Below are 20,000 nucleotides of genomic sequence, written 5' to 3'. Positions count from 1 at the left end.
GTGGTGACGTCACTCGCATCCAGTAGAATTGATTAGGGAATATTTTGCATATTTGGCAAATGGTTCCAAGGAATTGTAACAGTGGGAACCGGTTCTCAATAGGAACGCATTTTTGATTCATTCCCTAGTGTTCACCTCATAATGATGGTGTGTGTGTGTGTGTGTGTGTCTGTGAGTGTGTGTGTGTGTGTGCGTGCGTGTGTGTGTGTGTGAGTGACACTCTCACCTGTGATTCTCCCGTTTGCCTCCATAGGCGGCTGCCAGCTGATCAGGATGGCTCGGGGTCGTCCCTCTCGACTGATGACGGTCAGATCTTTGGGGGCGGAGCTCGGAGCTGTCAGTCACGGATGGAGGGAGGGACAGATGTGGGTTAGCGTGCGGTTTTGGCAGTGTTTCCCTGTGGATTCACTGTCTTGTGTTCAGTTATCTTCTATGTTTGAACTTGAGCAAATGGTGCGGGAGGCAATTTTCCCAGCACTTTGCCCGACCGCCTTGTCGTATTGCTCCTGTTGTGAGAATGTCAAGCTCTTGGCCTCACAGCACAGACCAAGCCTTTTCTTCCCCTCCGCTTGTCTCCATGGAAACTAAGTGGCAGCTGGGCGGCGCCGTGGCGTTGTGAAAGGTTTGCTGAGTTACAGACGTGATTAAAGACGAGGGTTTTGGGTTTGGCAGTGGGACAGGCCTCATCGCGTGCACCCCGCAGTCTGCTAATGAAACCGCTTGTTAAATCTGACACGATGCACTGGAGGAAATTACAAGTTCCTCCGGAGCCTGTTAGAGACTGTGACAACCTGTACTTCTCATAAATACACAGGGAGACGTGGGAAGCACACTGCTTACCTACAGGCTGCTGTAATCAGGCTGAACCGCGACACTAAAAACACTCATTTCCACTGCAAAGGGTGTAGATTAAAACAAGACATCACTGAAAACTGGGAGGGGAACGACACACACGCGAGTTTGCATTGCAGCTGCTTTTATTCTCATTAATCCTACGTCATTTGAAAGCTGAGGGACTAAACCCTGGAGCAGGTTCAGCTTTTGCCTCTGTTGTCTCATTGAAGTGTCTGTGTGATTATTACTGGACTCAAACATCGGGCCCACAGGCCCATCCACTAAAGCAATCAAATAATTTGTTTAATTTTGAACAATTAATGAGTAAATCTACTCAAGGGGTCCACTTCTGATCATGACAAACTAAAAAAACGACATGAGAGTTGTAGAGGGATGACATGGTTTCAGGGAAATTTACATTTTCGCCCGTAAAACTGCATTTTTATTGAAATGCTGCAAACACCTTCCTTTTAAAACGGATTCATGTAAAGTAAAAAGATATTCAACTGCAATAGAACATCTTCGTTATGTACTCTGCATTGAAATTGAAGGACACATTTGCAGTTGTCATTAATTATAGGTTATTAAAGGATCTTTTTTTTTTTCCGGCCCACACAATAATTTAACGCGCTGTATGAAACCTCTGAACTAATTAAAATGAGTTTAAAACAGTTGTTTTCAATAATCAACATAACAGTTCACTGTTTGTGTTGACAGTTAAGGTGTAGTTACAGATAAAGTAATCCGTTTTAATTTAAGTGGTATTGTCACAATAATAATAATAATAATAATAATAATAAAACTTAAACATTTACCTCCACGGCCGAGCATGGCTTGTTGAAGAAGAAGAATAAGTAGGACTTCTCTCGTTGGTATTGTAGGACCGTCAGCCAAAATCTAAATGTCGGCCATGTATAGTGCAGGTGGAACACTGGACACTGGTTGGGTTTGACCACGGCCACTGAACTTCCCGTCACGCCATTCGGCAGTATTCGGCAGAGCGGGATGCGGCTATTTCAAACTCTTAAGACGCCCAGATCTTGATTTGTTCTCCCAGTCGTTGTTTCATCTATATTTCTGCAGCGTGTATCAAACCGCTGAAGGACTGTATCTGCACTACCTGGCAGCGGTACCCTTCCTCTTCAGACGTGTTTCCTGTGTTTGGTTCATGGTTTTAGTCATTTTTGTCTCTAAAGAACCTCCAAATGTGCTGGATTTAAATCGACATGAAGCTCGGCAACAGAAATTCTGCCTTTTATTAAAAAAGCATGACCTCCACTGGGAACAAAATGACCCAATACTCAAAATGTCTTATGGAACCAATCTTTTTTTTTTTTGGGAGGATTTGTTTAGTATTTTGGTTTTGACTGTGCTGAAATAATATCTGAAGACCGAAGAGTGATTTTTAGTGCAATATTTCACAAATGCATGTGAGAAAACGTTTTTGCACCAGTAAAATGGGTTAGGGTCATGTTTTTTTGTTTTTGTTTTTTTTGAATGAAACAAATTACCAGCTGCAAAATAATCTGTAAAAGCAGCAAAATTACGGAATTCCTCTTAATATTCTTTACCAGCAGAGATATTTGGAATTCTAACTGCTCACAAAGACAAACTTTAGCCTGGTTTGAGCCAGACAAAGGGTGAGCCACACATTAATAACTCAAAGGTCAATCAATCACGTCGTCTGTGAACTTTATAGGAGAAGCTCTCTGTAATTTAAATGAGCTTGAATTTTACACATCAAACAAAGTGCTCGAGACAAAATGTGTTGTTATTACATTTGGATATGATGCTCTCATGGAGTCTGCTGGATGGATCCTGAATGTTTTAATGAGAGCTGAAGCTGAATCCACGGCATGGTGGGCTGTGTGGTGCAGATGTGGTCAGTGTGTATTTTGCAGTGGCGGCCCGCCGGGGCCTTCAAGGCTTCTCCGCAGGCCGAAGAAAAAGACCTGAATCACAGACTGATGTTGATTATAGTTTGTCCATGAATACTTATTAAATAATTCCAAACGGTCTGTCCGCTTCTTCTCATTGCTTCCCTCAAACATGGATTTCCATATTAAAGCTTTTAACCAATAACATTTCAGACAGGGTAAAGAAATCTGCCTGAGGCCTTCACATTCAGTTCTGCAGGCGTCTGCAGTAAAATAAATGTCGTCACGCTGCTGCTTCAACCAATCACATTTTGATATTGGCGACTCAGAGCCTTCTTGAAGGCCTAGTGTGACGTCAGTGTAGTCAAGGCCTCTGATTGGCTCGTCAGAGACTTCTCTCTCCAGCACTAGCTAGCTGCATCTGTAGCGAGCTGTGCAAGCCAAAATATAGTTGTGCTTATTTAATAGCGGTTTTGTCAACCTACAATAACAGAAGGAGAAGATAAAGACACCTGATTGTCAAAACCATTTTCAAAATGGACTTTTCCAAAAGGTCATTGAATGCACCGCAGCACTACGAGCGCCAAGGTCTGGTGCAATTTACTAGTGCTCACGACAAACTCCATGGCAGGGTTCAGGATTATATTATCTGCCATCATATTATTTTCAAGACCACGAAAAGCTGATGTTTGGTTCCTTCCTCGACCCCCAGAAGTTTCAGGAAAAGCAGCCGCTTGTTTAATGCAGCTGCAGCAGGAGACGAGTCGTCAACTCCGGATATTTTTTCATCAGTCAAGGTATTTATTCTGGCTACACGAGTATCTATCTGTGATGCAACAGCTCTTTATATTGCTTTTCTGAACAGGTCCTCAGTCTGGAGGTCAGTGTTTTTGCGGGACCCCCGGGGAGTCACTGGGGGCCACGGGGGCCCACGGGGAGCCACGGGGGGCTGATGTTACTGTTCGAACTTGATCAGCTGACAAATCCAGGAAACATGATTGTAAACATCCTGACAGGGATCCCCTGACATTTTGAGTCTGGTTTCACTGTGTTGTTGTGGAGTTCCTCAGGGACGCTTCACACTGCTGGCTGCTCAAATCTTCATTAAATGGAAATGTTGCTGAAAGGAAATAAAACATGTCCCATCTCTTTCTAGTGCTGCATTCAGGTTTGATCACTGTGTTTATCCCTGATGTCCAACATTCACTTTAACTACATTCAGTAGAAAGAAACACCGATGCTCTGCTGCATTTGTATTATTCTATACTTTACTGGGGCTGGTTTGACGCCACAGTGTTGACCTGACGGCTGTGCAAACCTCCGATCCCAAGTCTGCCTCTCGAAAAAGATCATTGATGTTGGAATGTGAAAGTAAATCACCATTGAAGGAGTCCATATTTTCAAATGTTGTTAAAAATCTAACCGTGACTTTTAATTTTCAGAACTGCTAAGATATAATTTAAAATGATTTGAAACGAGTGCCGTTCCCGTGGCCGCCTCCTGCAGCTCTCTGCTGATTTGAGTGAGACCTAACAGGGAATGTCGGATCGCTAGGTGCTGTGAGGCGCTCTGAGCACTGACTGCATCGCACACAGTAGATTGGATACAGCTTGTTGGTTTGGAGGAGCAGACTGCCGAGTCAGCACAGAAAGCTGAGGAGGCGGTGGCTCGGCTGGTGAAGTGGACGGTTCGATCCCCAGCTCAGCCACTGCACAGCATTGTGGCCACCGGTGTGCCAGTCTGGATGTCATGGCACGAACAAGGCAAGCGGTGAAATCACACAGTTCTTAAGTGTGACTGGTTGTTTTGACGGAACCGATTACTGACTCTTCTTATTAAACAGTATTTTACAGAAACAGCAGTGATTGTTTTTTTTTTCTTTCCTCCAGCTGTTTGTAGGATGGTTGGTACGATGGAAACTATGTGACTCAGACCTCAACATTCACCTGAATAGAAATACTGCTGTACGGAGGACTTCACATCTTTCTATAGACTACAAAAAGGAGAACGTTGAGTGATTTTGTTGTACTTTTATTTGCAACAGCATTGAAAGAGACATTTCAAAGGAAACAGAATCAGGTCAAAGCCTTTTTTTTCCCTATTTGCCTTGAAATGCTTTCTACTTGGACAAAGGAGACTATGAACACACATTGAATGAGGCTGTATATTCAGAGCATGTGTTACTCTCTTTTTGTACAGTATAGTCTGATCTATTTGAATTTTCATATGTTTCACATGTTGAAGGCAAATAAACAACCCCCCACCCCACCTCACAGATACAACTATAGACTATGGAGTGCTGATGCTGGACATGCGCACCCCTGCCATGGTAAATAGTCGGTAAATAGTTCTTGTGCACATGTGCGAGTAACAAACATAGCGGCCTCCGTCGAGGCACGACTCCCAGTCCAAATTCTAGTTTTATAGTTGAGATTCTCTCCAAATAGTATCTCACACCTCATCAGTCCATACGAATGTCAGGCACTCCCAATTTGTTGATGTTCATACCAAATTGTTCTCTGTACATATGTTTGTATGGTTTCTTTACAAAAACAACCAACAATGCCAGCTCATGGTCTGGCATGCTAACTTCAACTTTTTCACTGTTTCAGTCCTTGACGTGCAGACAAAGGTCTTTTTTCAGAATTTTGCTGTGTAAACGAAACTTTTCTGAAACGAACAAGTGTTGTCACTTGGAATGTTGTGGTGTAAACAGGGAAGGAATCCAGCAAGGGGAAGAATTAAGCAGTCGGAGTGCTCAGACAGTCAAGAAGAGAAGTTCTACTGAGTACTAACAGAACCTACCTGCTTCATACGTGGTGGCGTGCGCCGTCATACTCCAGGTGCTGGACTTGCGACCTTTGGTCACCATGACGGCGAACTCATACATGGTGTTGGGTTTGAGGCCAGTGACGGTGTGGCTGAGCGCGGTGGTGTCCGCAGACTGAAACAGAATATGTAGCTGTTAAAAGCTGCTTCTCATGGAAGACACATCACAGAACGCTTTACCAAGAGTCCTTATGGAAACAAAAGGACTCTCGGTGAAAGTGTCTGTCCTCTAAGCATCTCATTTCCTGTCTGCACTGAGTCTGTCCTTGTGTTTCCACTTTAAATATGTTTTCATCTTCAACGTGTTAACAATTGACAGCAAAACTTTGGTGCATTTTCACTTAAACGCCAGACTTCACTTTGTCCTTGTGTCTCATTGTGGGAAAGTGACGGAGAGCAAAGAGGAAGAGCATACCCCCACCCACCCCCGCCCCGATCCTCTTCGTCTGCTCTTTATTGAGGTGTACAGACTGTCTGCCCTCGTATAGATTTCCTATTTCAAGACATTTTGAAGCGCGGTGCACATTATTGTCAAGGTCTTTTCTCCCAAGTCCACAGTTTGTTTGGAGGAAAAAGCTTTTGACCCGTCAAACAGAAAAGCACCACGAGATCAGTGAGGGAATTTTAGAAGCTTCAGAAAGTTGCTACAGCTTTACCACACATGTCCCGCCGAATCATTGAAGCTCTTCATTCAGCAGAGAAAAACAACTTCAAAAGATTTCTCAACAATAGTAAGAAAACACTCTTTCAGCCTGCTGACATCGTTTGAATCTTGATTTCACTGCCTTGTATGTAACAGGACTCATATTTGTCTTGCTGTTTGGTTTAGCGGCAGGAATGAGGAACACGGCCAAATGTTGTGGACGGAGGGTAAAACCTGACAGGGTACAGTAGAAACTCAGACAGACAGATGCAACCAGCAGCTACACTGGAACTTCAAATAGAAGCAGAGCCTTAATAAAACAAGGGTCTGTTGTCTGAGCTGAATCTGTGTCCTTCTCAAACTAATCCAGCTTTTATTAAAATTTCTAAATGTATTCTCACACAAAACAACAATGCCTACACTCAAATAACACAGTGCCAAACTGGAATAAAACTCCAATAAAGGCAGTAACCTTTCGCTTTCATCCTTTCAAATATAGGAAATTGGTATTTTGATAAAGGGCGTTTTTTTTCCCGCTCTTTCTCCCTGTTCTTTGGTTCCCAGTTTTTAACTGGCGTTTTCCTGAATCCTGATTTATACCATCTTCTTCACCTTTTTCTAAGGATAAGCTCTGTGAGGAAATTAGAATATTTTACTGCAGTGTAATGAAGAGTTCAGCTGAATTCAAAAACTGAAGGAAATAAAAGCTTTCACTCAACATTTAACTGTTCCTGAAGGTTTTTTTTTTTTAGAAAACAAGACGGGAGTTGTCGGCTCTCAACAACTCTCCCTTATCGAGCAACAAGTTGGAACACTTTCACAAATTATGAATGATAAGAAGTCATACAACAACAGCTGTGTGTATGTATGTGTGCGTGCATACGTGTGTGTGTGTGTGTGTGTGTGTGTGTGTGTGTGTGTGTGTGTGTCAGCGGTGAGGCAGCGCACCTGATTCACATCAGGTGCTTAATCACCTCTCTGCCCATAAAGGAGGAGCCGCCCAGAGTGACAGGTGGAGGAAACACGCACAGTGCTGCAGACTCTCTGTGTGTGAGTTTTGGTTTTGTGTTTGAGTTTAACTTGATTTAAAAAAAAAAATTGCATTTTGGGGGTGTGTGTGTGTGTGTGTGTGTGTGTGTGTGTACCTTGTACTTCCCACTGGTGGAGTAGCTGGTTTTCCACTTGACGGAGTAGTACCGGACCTCAGACGACTTCTGGTTCTTGGTCATGGAGTTGTCGGCCCAGGACACGCGCACCGAGTCTGAGGACAGAGCGACGGCTTGGACTCCCACCGGGGGGATCATGGGGGTGCTGGTGTCTGGCATGGGAGTGGGGTATTTATCAAAGAGGTGGAAGAGGTCATCCTCAGAGGGGTCAATGGGGTCTGAAGGCAGCAGGGGATTTGATGAAATGCAGTAGAGAAGGTTCACAGATGGAAACGGGTTGGTGTTTTAAAGGACAAAATGACATGCAGGTTAGGAGGAGACGTGCAGCAGGCGGCCATGTTTGTTGGAGAGCAGAAGAGATGGAGCGGCGGGATGAGGAAATGAGAAACAACAGAAGAAAAAGATTAAAGGCAATATCAGAAAGAGGAAGTGGAGCCACAGAGAGTCAGGTAGAACTCACAGTACACAACCATTCAGAGAAAAACAAAAACCACAACCAGATTTGACTTTACCCAGGAGCGCATGCCAAATGCAGCGATGATAAAAAATGCATGTTGGGTCCTGTCATGTCAAATTCAGTGTTGTACACAATCATTTGTTTGGACTCGGCTTCAATTTCCAGCTTCCGTGTCCATTCACACTCTGTTACCTTCCCAACATTTATAAACCATGATTGTGTTTCTGTGGCTCCAGCAGTCAGAGAGCAGATGTTACCTTCAGGTGCTTTCACAAGCAAATATCAAACTGAGTGAGCCCAACATGTTGGGACATGAAGATTAGAGGACTTTCAACACTTCTTACATTACTGTGAACAAGTATAATTGTGACATGTGAATTAACGGAGAAGCACTTGAAGGTAGCAGCACATGAAAGAGATGCTAACTGCTAACCGCTAACAACAGAGCTGGAATGAGCAGAGTCGACCAGTCGAACAGATCCATACGACAATGTGACTGCTGATTTCAGCTCTTTGACCTCTGAACTACTGACAGGCGTCTGGAAACAGATATAAACAGACATCACATGTTAACTAAACTTTTTTTATAATTCACTGCCAAGTCGCTAAATCTGTTTTCATCTCATGCCTTTATTCAGAAAAGCAGCCTGCAGGGAGGTTAAAGACGAACAAGGAAAGCTCTCTGATAGAATAATAAATACACAGAAAAATAGAGGAATAATAAAAACAACACATAGAATAAGGCACAGTATTGTGGAAGAGTAAAAGGAAATAAAGAGCGAAGATAGATAAGCAGATATCGAGATGACAGTTTTTCACTTTTCCTGAAAAACACCGTAGGAAGCACATACATCTGTATTTTTTCAGAAATGTTGCAGAAACATTTCCACTGTCCAGCTCAGCTTCAACCTAATTGTATGGAAGAGACAGTGGTTTTCCAGTCCCCCGAAAGGATTTCAAGTTCAGTGTAGGTGGTTGGATCTTTACAGTCCATGACTTCAACACGTAGAGCTTTTCTCCGCATTTCTGAGGAATATTTTCTGCAGATTTGGTGAACCTTGCAAATGCTTACTTCTGAGATATTCTCAAGTTGCTTTTCAAGCTGATTGTTTATCAAAATGCATACCCTGCTGGCTTTTAGAAGTGGTTGTTGTACAAGCTGTCCGTTATCACCGGGAAAACATCTGCTGTGATCTACTGCAGCCTTCAACTCAGACAAACTCAATATCCAATGAATGCACATGAGGGGACAGACTGATGGACGACAGACAGGCTGATGGTGGACAGACAGACAGACTGACGGAGGATGTGTGGGGCTGCAGGCTGCAGCAGCGGTTGTCGTGGTTAAAGTGGTCGTCCAGCATCACAATAAAGCTCTGGTCAGGACAGACTACTGATGAGGACGGAGGACCCGCCTCCTCGCTCTCCACCTCGCCTCCACAGCCTTCCTCGCTGTTATCGCCTCTCTTCTCTGCACTCTTACCTCCCCCGTCCCCTTTATTCCATCTCACTTCCTCATCTCATTCTCTTCCTCCTCCTTTCCATGCCTCCGTCCTCTCTACCCTTCCATTACCTTTCCCAGATTGCCTTAATTCCTTCACTCTTTCTCCCCCTCTCTTCCTCTCCCCAGTGCCTCCTTCCATCCTTTCAAATTGCTCTTATCCCTCCCCCATCGCGCTCCCCCTCACCCTGTCTCTCTGTGGTCCTCCAGCCCCTGATTAAATGGCGGCACTGGTTGGGGATCAGTTTTGTCTCTGCAGTGAGGATGAGGACGCGGCAGTATGTTAACCACAATCCCCCGTTAACGAGCCCAGCTCTGAAACTCTGCAGCGGCTTGCTGTCATGACATGGCAGGATGCGTGTGTGTGTGTAGAGAGAGATATGTGGACCTTCATTTACAAAATATACTGTAGAATAATTTTTGTATGCGACACCAGGACTCTGAATATCAAAATAATACGATATTTAACATTTGTAAACCGACAGATGTGCCAATAGAGATGTAAAGTCATTGTGTAGCTGTGTACGCAGATATAAAAAGGGGGAAAACTGCTGATTGTGCTTCTCGAGGTACCTTCATGTAGTGTCTGAATGAATGTCCATCAAACTGTGGAAGGGAGACTTTATTACCACATAAGTGGAGGAAAATCTCCACAGGGCTGCAAACGTGAAAGTACCTCAGTAGGACAGCAGATGTCTTTCCAAAGGTCAACGCTATTTCATGTTTGTATGAATTACTAAAGACACCAGATGTGTTTATGAAGGCCTGCAGGGGCTGAATGTACACACAGCATCTGGTATTTCACCAGTACTTCACCAGGGTTGCACATGGATGGAAATCAACTAAAGAGGACCATCTGTTGTGAAGGTGTATATATGAGTGATCATTACAAGCTGTTTCTGCATGAAAATCCACAAATCTGTCGTTATTCTCATTATAATGAGCAGAACTCTGGAGGCTTCTCTATGAATCTGAAACTACCCCTGTTCTCGTTATGTCGGATTTTACCGTTGAGTTATTGGATATTAACACAGGTTTTACAACATACAAATATATAAAGTGCAGACTTTTTCCATTTATGATTTACAGCCCATTTAAATGGTTCACAGGCAACGAGCAGACCTGCTAAAGAAAGATCGTCAATCCCCGGATATGAGCATTCTGAACATCAGCTGATGCTTCAGTTTGTTGTGGTTACTTCTCCTTGTCCTCGCCTGTCCACCTCTCCTTAACTGTCCAGGTGAGGACTGGGGTCTCGCCTGTCCAGGGGTCCTTACTGCCTTTGCTACAGGGCAAGGCAGTAAGACGATGTCATGGGTAGGTGTTGAAAGGCCACATAAGTGCCATGGTAGTTAACGCTTGGCATTGTTGTTGCAGTTATGCACAGCCATAGAGAAGACTGCAAAATGTGAAGTCCCCCTTAAAAGACCAGTTCAGACGGGGATCAGCCACAGAAGAGGTGAATTGAAGAGCAAAGTGATGATTCAAGTCACTCAACTATCATTTTAGAGCACTCCTCAGTAGAATGGAGCACCCCTGATTCTGAAAGCAAAGGAAAAGCTAAACAACTCTTTTAGCTCTTTATAGGTTTAATACATTTAGATCAGTGGGTCTTTAAAAACACAAGCATGGCATGTGACACAGGACTGACTGGTCACTCCTGGTACTCGCCCCCCCACCTGTCTACCGCATTCGCCACATCACACATCTTCTGGCAACAGCGCCCCCTATTGCTCTGGTCTCCATCAACTCTCAGCGAATCAACAACACCTCAAGGACCCCGGTCTGCTCTGCAATACCATTCATCACCACAATCCAGCACATTAGGTCCGACGACAACATCAACCTAAATATCCTCGTCCGCATAACCTCAACTTCACCCGTCAAAAATCACAAAACAAACATAGATAATCAATTTTGCTCTTTTTAACATTCGAGATATTGCCAGCAAGACTTTTATTGTAAACAATCTCATTAGGTAACAAACTCAACTCAAATGTTTTTAACAAAAACTTGGCACTGACGCTCCAGCTGTTCTCACACAATTCTAACGTTCTATTTTCATTAGAGGAGGGACAACAGGTAGCAGCACTGCCTCAATTACTTGCGACTCGCTTTTAAAAAAGGACATTTCTTTGGGTAGTTTCACCATCTTTCAACACGCCATTGATTTTAGCAGCCCTCATATTTTGAGCATCACACTTCACTGTCTCCCGAATGATGCATCTGCATTTATCAGTGAAGTCTCAGACGTGTTATCAATCATACATGCCAAATACCAAACACTATGTTAGTAACTAGTGATTTTGACTGATACATTGATAACAAGTCTGACTGCACTGCCAAAACATCAAAACAAGACCATCACCACTAATTTCCACAAATGTCCACCAGCAGTCGCCTAAATCGATCACCTCAAAGTTGAAATGTTGACAAACACACCAGAATTTGTCGGCATCAAACTGTGTTTATGTTTCTCTAACTGACGTCATCTTGCCGCGTGGGTTGTGGGATATCAAGGATGGCGTCACGGCAGCTCCAGCAAAAAATATCAACATTTGACCAATTGAACCGGAAAAAACGCCAGACTTTCTCAAAGAAACAGTAATGAAGCCATGACACAAATCTTAAATGTTACATTTCTCCAGTGTGAATCTAGATCTTGCGGGATCGAGTGCGCAAATGGGATCCTGTGTCTTGGGAATCTTCTGGAGGTTTCATGGCTGCTCACAGTATCTTGTGATCAATTTAAACCGCGACAATTAAGTGGGTTATTCTGCCTCGCCTACTATATGTTTTCCAGACGCTCCTGTCAAAGTATTTTAACTTGATGTCGTCTGAAATTTTCAATTCACGGTTAGAAACAAAAGCTTTGCATTCTTCTGTGAGATTTGCCATCATTTTGTGACAAATAACAAATAATTGAACTTCATAAGTAGTCTTAATGTTTTTAGGCCAACATCGGACCGGCTTTTTATTATTCATTTTTTATTACCCCACTGGGATTTTAAACTCTGTCTTTGTTGTGTAACTCTATCACTATTTATCCTCGGTCACTGAAATGTTGAAATGTTGCAAATAATTAACTTGGCAACATGCTTTTTACTTTCCCCACTGCAATTTTAAACTAAGTCGTCTTTCTGGGAAAAAACAAACAAACTGTTGTCTAACTGGGAATCGTCCATCTGAGATCACACTGTCCTGTGACCCACTTCAGATTCTCAAGTTGAAGCCACTTGGGATGTTCTATATTTACATAACAAAAGCTATTGTGTCTTTGAATCACTGAGGCCAAACTGGCAGAGCAGCACACAAGAAAAAAGTTCAAGTGAGAATAGTTCATCAAAATACAAGTAAAAATGTTTTTTATCCTGTTCACAAATAGAGCAAGAGGCTCCAGAAAAGACAGCAACACTTTCATAGACAAACAATAATGTAAATAACATGTAAATTAAAGTATTTATCTATCTATCTATCTATCTATCTATCTATCTATCTATCTATCTATCTATCTATCTATCTATCTATCTATCTATCTATCTATCTATCTATCTATCTATCTATCTATCTAAATGTTTCATGTTTTAAACTCACGAGATTAAAACATTCACGTATCTTTAATGTGTTCAAAACTAAAAGGAAAAAAACCCCTCATATTCAGAAATATTCTGGTGATTTCAGATAGCTTTCTGTATTATATATTTCCATTAACTTTAATGGAAATGAAATGCAGAAATGTTGCTATTGTGATCAAATTGTGACAAATGTAAAATAACATTTCAATTGTACTTCCTTTTTCGGGAGGATCAACCTGACCGTTATGTTTTAAAAGAAATCCTGTATTTTCTTTCAATATCGCTCTAAAAGAAGCCCAACCTGCAGCTAAATCTCGCATGACATTTATTCCTCCCGCGGATATCTGTAGAAAAACTGCAGACACATACATAAGTGAAGCTCAGGACTAAAATCAGCTCATTTCAAAGGGAGCAGAGAAACCCATCCTGACGTCAACGTCTGGATTTATTTTTCCACGTTTGCTCTCCAGGTGCTGACCTGCAGTCCTCACAGCTCCCTGTGCTGCTCCTCATCTCCCCTCCACCTCCACTCCTGCTGCTCACTCCGCACTTCCAACACAACTGAAAACTTCATTCACAACAAGTGTGACTTCAGAATAACCTCATTGGGAGTTTCAGTGCAGAAACAAGCTTTTCCAAAAGTGAAGTAGTAGTAGTGGCTGCTTCTGATTCCTGATTTTGCTGCGACTATCGTCACATCAGTGGGGTTGAAAAGCCTCTGAAATGCGACGTTTTTATGGCAGTAATAAAGGATTTATGTCAGCTGGAGGCTGAGCGGCTGTTTAATTCATAAGATGAAATTTGGCTGAGAGTTGGACGTGTTTCATTTATCTCACTTCTACAGACTATTGTCTGCTGAAACAGCTAATGAGCCACACGTACACGCACACGCGCTCACACACACACACACACACACACACACACACACACACACACACACACACACACACACACACACACACACACACACACACACACACACACACACACACACACACACACACACACACACACACACACACACACACACACACAGGCACTGCACGGCCCGTCTGAATACATGGAGAAAACATAGCCTGCTCTCACACTCCTGTGCAGCCTGTTGAGAAACCGTAGATGTTCAGGCTCTGTCCGCAGGAAGATGCCGTTTTATGCAACTGCAGCATTTCTTTGGCCCATCATCCACACAGAGCCCAAAAACTGGTTTGTTTGGAGAACGGAGACATTTGAAAATGGCGCATCAACCTTAACGTGCTGACGGACAACACACATATTATCTGAAAATGATATTGCGACCCTGACGTAAATTAACAACAACAACAATGGAGGACGACATGCTCCAGGTCGAGCTGCAGAAGCTTCTGATTTGGTATATGTTGAATTTGTCAATTTCTCCATCTTTGCATGTTCCGCGTCTTCTTTTCTGCTTTTGGTGTTTTTGGTGTGGCAAAGTACCAGTGCCACCTATAGGCCTGGCATATGTGCTACACTGTTTTGAGTAGTTTTCATGGCCTCCTGTCAACGCAGATGCTTCCTGCACCACAGTCATGTAAACTGGCTATAAGCTCATGGCAATCCCAGGATTTCCTCACTCTTTAGTGTCTGTGAACCTGATGTAACATGAACAGGTTTGGTGTGTGAACTGATGGTACCTGTCAGAGATCTGGTGACGGCGCTCTCATACAGAGGAACTCCTTCGCCGGCATTGTTGAAGGCCTTCAAGGAAATCACGTAGTGGGAGCTGGGCTCTGAGCAGCCGAGAGCGAGAGAGAGCGAGAGAGAGAGAGAGAGAGAGAGAGAGAGAGAGAGAGAGAGAGAGGTTTAGGTCATGTGCAGACTGAAGATACAATAGATCAGGGGCTTTGTCTCAGGAGTGCACATTTAATAACGTGGCATTAATGAAAAGTAACAGTTTACAACATATTCAAGAAATAGGAGCTCATTAATACCAATTTTAGAGTTGAACTTTAATAATTACAAAGATAACTGCATTGTGAATGTACATTTTACCTGACAAATGACTTTCACCAACCTGAAGATACAAAATAGTAAAGGTGCAGTTTCCAAGTATGATTACATTTATTCAGTTTCATTAATTTTAAATCAACGCAAACTCAGCCATTACTGCCATACAGTGTACAACTGTGGCACTACTTCAATCTGACAAGGCGCACCTTTAAAACGCCAAACGTTTTTCTATTCAAATTTGAATAATTTAACAGTAATGAAATTTAACAGTCAATTGGTCATTGACTGTTAAAAACTCATCCACCCAGAATGAGGTGAACTCTGGTCCACTTGGAAACGTGGGTCTCGGCTCACTTGCAAGTAAAGGAGGAACCCAGAGCTTGTCGGAACCTGAACGCCCAGGAACCCAAGCCTCCAGGAACCTGGCCCTCCAGGAAGCCGGGCCTCCAGGAATCCTGGCCTCCAGATACTCTGGTTTGAAGAATTCCATCGATTCTCAAATAAGGAAATCTGAGCCGAGGTTGGAAAGTTTGGATCCACTCGAGGATCTTTTGATGCCAAGCGTACGTTTTGCTCTGCAGAGGTGATTCCTGCTTCCTGTTGCTTCTGGCTGGTTGAACCAGAGACCTCGTCCCTCGGTTGTGGAATATATTTCCAGACTGAAGCAGGAGCAAAGACTCCATGACTCCACACGTCTGCACTGACTGTCGACGTGATGATGCTGCATGTTCTTTCCACGTCGCATCAGACCTTTGCATCAGTTAAGCAAACAGGCCCGCTCGCCTCCCCGGGCCCCTCGCTGCATGAATTAATGATGGCTATGAATTATAAATGCCGTGTACATATGTGCATTCGCTCCCATGTGTGCATGCAACACACAGCTGCATTTTATTTTTTCATTACTCCTCCATTATGAGAGCTGAGACGGGGATTTTCAGACGCGTATAAAAACTCACCCAATTTGTTATTGTCTTCTTTGGCATGCAAATTGCTTGTTGCACTCGCTGGGGAGGATGTTTTTTTTTTTTTTTTTTTTCCTTTCAGACCTTTCACAATTAGATTTGCACCTCGAGCAGCTTTCTTATTAAATTCCTTTAAATTATTGATTGTAATTAAATGGGGATTTCATCACCATAATGAATTAATGGCAGAGGAGATCACTGTGTCAATATTGGCACTTTGTCGGGCGGCGCAGCTGGATTTATGAAGGATGAACATATTAAGTAGGTGCTGTTGACGTGCTCTCTGGAAATGCTAATTCATGGCATGATGGAGTGTTTTGGTGCTGAGGGAGGAACAAAGGTTGTGACAGTGAAGGAAACACGAGGCTGTTGATGAGAGCAGCTCCAGCAAATCTACCGGATTAGAGCTGATCTTGTCGCCTAATGATGCTCTATTCATTTGATCCCATCTTGTTCTATTCGTTTCTTTCACTTTGTTTTCTAAGCTCTGCACAATAATTAAGGGCATTTATGTGTGGGGGAGTATTGCTTTATTATGAATATCAATTTTAGCACATTTTGATGTCTTCGGAAAGCCTGATTATTTTACTTTTTAACTGTGCCAGTGTTGTGATGAACATGCATTTGTGGGATGAGCAGCAGAGGTGTGTAAGGCTGTTGGCTGTGTTGAAACTTTTGAGGCACCAGGCCTCTCGGGGGCATAAATTTGTCAGTCATCACCATCGGTTGTGTAACCCTGCAGCCTCAAGCAATGTCAGCCTCAGCAGGATGTTCTCCAAGCTTCAGTCGCACTCGAATGCTATTGACTTCACTCCTACTTTGGTTTGTTTCTAGACAAGTGTTAAAATCAATGAGTAAATATGTTGACAGTATTGTGAGAATGTATATTTCTAGTCATTATAACATGTTTGCAGAGTTGCCATGACTGTTGTTCTGCTGGCATGTTAGAATGTAAACACAGTGTTGAAGTTTTGGGTTTACCTTTCATGGAGTTTAGCCAGAGATGGGAAACTTGGACTCCAGTCCCGATTTTATGACTTTTTGATTCGACTTGCATGAACTCTAGGCTCAGTGACTCCAAGACTTGGACTTGACTTGGCCCCTTTGACTCGACGCGTCATATCGAGTCATGCCATAATGACAAGTGTGATATATAAATCATATTCATTCCTACCGCCTGGTTTCATCCCATCCCAGTGACAGCCGCTGTCAGTCACTGTGAGGTACAGCCTGGCTGCAGCCTCACCTGTGCGCTGCAGCCACACACTATTAATTAACTGTTAAACACGTGTGGTGTGACACACGTGTTTAACGTGTTTCAAAACCTTGAATACAAGGATCATTTAGGTTTTCCGAGTGTATATTTGTCTGGTCAAGGAACCGCAGCGACTTTTTGCTATTTGTCTGGACCATGCTCTGGTTGGTCGAGCGCGGTGACGTCATCACGTCGCCTACTTCACCGGGTCATTTGCAGAGATGGCGTTTTGCATTGGAGATACTTTCTCTTCCTTTGCAGAATTAAAGACTCCTTTAATGCGCGCCCGGAGGGTGGTCAAATCCTCCCTACGTCTCAGAACATGGTGTCGCTTTGCAATCAATCAGCTGCGTCCGGCCCCCATCCGACCCTCTCACCGGGGGTCTCTGCGGGAACCGGGTTGCCCGGACGCGGCTGGGGCCGTGGCAGGCGCGCTCCCTGGGGTGCGCCTTTGTCTGGCGATAGGTTTCTTGGGTTGGGGCTCTTTATTATTCAACAACAAATACAACACCGAAATGTGACAAACAGGTCACAGCAACAGTCACGATCACCTCCAAAATCTGACATCTGGATTTTATCGCAGGTTGTATTTGGTCAAAGGCCATGACAATGATATCCTTGAACCAGTCTGACAGTGTGATGTCGGACCACCGATATAGAAGCCCAAAGATATTACAATGATTCAATATTGCGGTCGTCTGTTTGCTACGGGCCCAAAATCACAGTATGTAGTGGCTTTAAACCCCCCCTCCAAAACATACCGAGGTTTTCGATGGAATAGTATCTCTGCTTGCTGTCCACCCGGACCGTCTCTGCGTAGGGACTTCCCACTCCGTATCCAATGATGTATCCCCGGACCAGGATGTTGGGGCTGAGCGGTGGCGTCCAGGACATGATGATGCTGTTGGGCAGCGGCCGGACGTGGAGGGAGCTCGGCTGGTCGGGCACCTGACTCTCTGCCAAAACACCAAATTCAACAGTCACGTGACGAGAGTGCCACTACAGCTGAAAGCTAACCCCGGCAGTGGTCACGGGAGTGGGGACGTAGGGCAGCTGTGACGATCAAATGCTAACCCTGTTAGCTGTGTGTTAAGGCCTAACAAGCCCTGACACTTTGTGTTATTCCTCAGCATCAGATGAGATCAGATTAGCGTGCTCCAGGTCCTTGAGGGGAGACGCTTCATATCACTTTATTGAGTGATAATCCATTGAAATGAGATTTGCGTCTCCCTTCGTTTGAGCCCGGAAACACAGTTAGCATGGATGTGTTGGTTGTTTTTATCTTGGCTGCTCCCTGCTGACCAGGACATCCTGGTCCCAAGTCTCAGCCTCAGGTCACCTTTTCTTATTATTCTGCTGGAGATGATTGGAAACCTCAGAGCTGCCAGCCCGTTTCTTGTTGCTTCGGGCTGTTTGTTCCCTCGACTTCTCCGGATTAAAATATCACTTTTTTTAGGAATGGCTTAAATCACATCTGAGTATAGATGCACACATCTATGTACGGGATTAAAAATGTGTTTTGAATGCAGAATTTTTGCCAGAAAACCCGAAGATCATCGCTGATTTTGTCCACTGTGCTCATGGAAGGCAATGAAGCTGCTTCTCAATCCAACATCATTAAAGTGAGGAATGAAAGACGAACCAAAAATAGTTCAGTGTTAATGAGTAACTCAGACGGAGGCAGAGGTGAAAGAGTTTGTTTTTCTACTCGCACATCAAACTCCCTGACATCAATGAGCTTAAACATCTTTTGTCGCTGCTTCACAGCACATCGATCATCACTTCATCTGCATCCAGAAACTTTCAAAGCTTCTTCCTCTTCATTAATCTTTTCTACCCACATACATGTTCCCCCTTTGTTTTTACCGTCCAGGTCATTCTCCGGCGTCTCTGCAGTGAACCAGTCGCTACCTGGACCGGAACCGTTCACTGTCATGGCAGCAACCTGGAAACTGTACTGGCTGCCCTTCTCCAAACCTAGAGAGAGAGAGAGAGAGAGAGAGAGAGAGGATATATATATATATATATAGGTTTAGGTCATGTGCAGACTGAAGATACAATAGATCAGGTGCTTTGTCTCAGCAGTTAGCTAATTCTAAAGCAAAATCCTTTGTGAAACAGCAGCAGACAGTCGATGTTTGGATTCTGACTTGAGCTGAGTTTGTTAATTGTTGAACCCTGACTGGGAGCTGGTCTGTACCAGGGACTCAGCTCCACCTGGAAATACTTGTACGTGGGGTTTAATTTAAATTTAATGCCACTGATGCAGGATGAGGTTCACGTTTGAACCACAGGTAATATTGTATTTATTCACCTTTTATTTTACACCAATAAACATATAGAAGTGAACACACACACACACACACACACACACACACACACACACACACACACACACACACACACCTGCCACTGGGGAATGAATTGTGGTGCAAACAGATAAAGATAACATCAGTAAAAATAATGAAAAAGAAGATCAGTTTCATTTAATCCTGCAAACCCCAAATTGAAATAATAGCTTGTGGCAGATGCGTGTGCCTGCGTGCGCACACACACACACACCCACACAACCACACCCCCACACACACACACACACACACACACACACACACACACACACACACACACACACACACACACACACACACACACACACACACACACACACACACACACACACACACACACACACACACACACACACACACACACACACACACAAATTTTCATTGCAGATGCAGCTTTCTTTCTCGTCCTCTGAAGAAAAAAGAAATCATGACTGCTATAAAGACGGAGCGGGTTCATCGTATCACCCTCCCACACATATTTTCTTCACTCCGCAGACGATCCTTCATGTTCAGTCGATGCTGTCAACATCGTGTCATGTGCACTGAAAATATATGTGTGTTTTCTGTAAACCTTCACAGCAGTCA

The 20,000-nt window shown here is 43.6% G+C and overlaps 1 protein-coding gene across 1 annotated transcript in view; it reads right to left on the bottom strand.

Moving 5' to 3' along the window:
* The window catches only part of dcc (DCC netrin 1 receptor), a gene marked incomplete at its 5' end in the record, with an annotated part of 378,467 nt that overhangs the window by 74,271 nt on the left and 284,196 nt on the right, over positions 1-20,000 (bottom strand). Inside the window, 6 exons of the mRNA XM_080510296.1 lie at positions 227-334; positions 5,517-5,655; positions 7,329-7,567; positions 14,535-14,630; positions 17,829-18,023; positions 18,934-19,044. Coding sequence (XP_080366422.1) covers positions 227-334; positions 5,517-5,655; positions 7,329-7,567; positions 14,535-14,630; positions 17,829-18,023; positions 18,934-19,044 — 888 coding nt within the window. The remainder of the gene's footprint in view (positions 1-226; positions 335-5,516; positions 5,656-7,328; positions 7,568-14,534; positions 14,631-17,828; positions 18,024-18,933; positions 19,045-20,000) is intronic.

Source organism: Blennius ocellaris (genome assembly GCF_963422515.1).
Source record: "Blennius ocellaris genome assembly, chromosome: 15".
Lineage (NCBI taxonomy): Eukaryota > Metazoa > Chordata > Actinopteri > Blenniiformes > Blenniidae > Blennius > Blennius ocellaris.
This window is presented reverse-complemented; position numbering and strand designations above follow the sequence as displayed.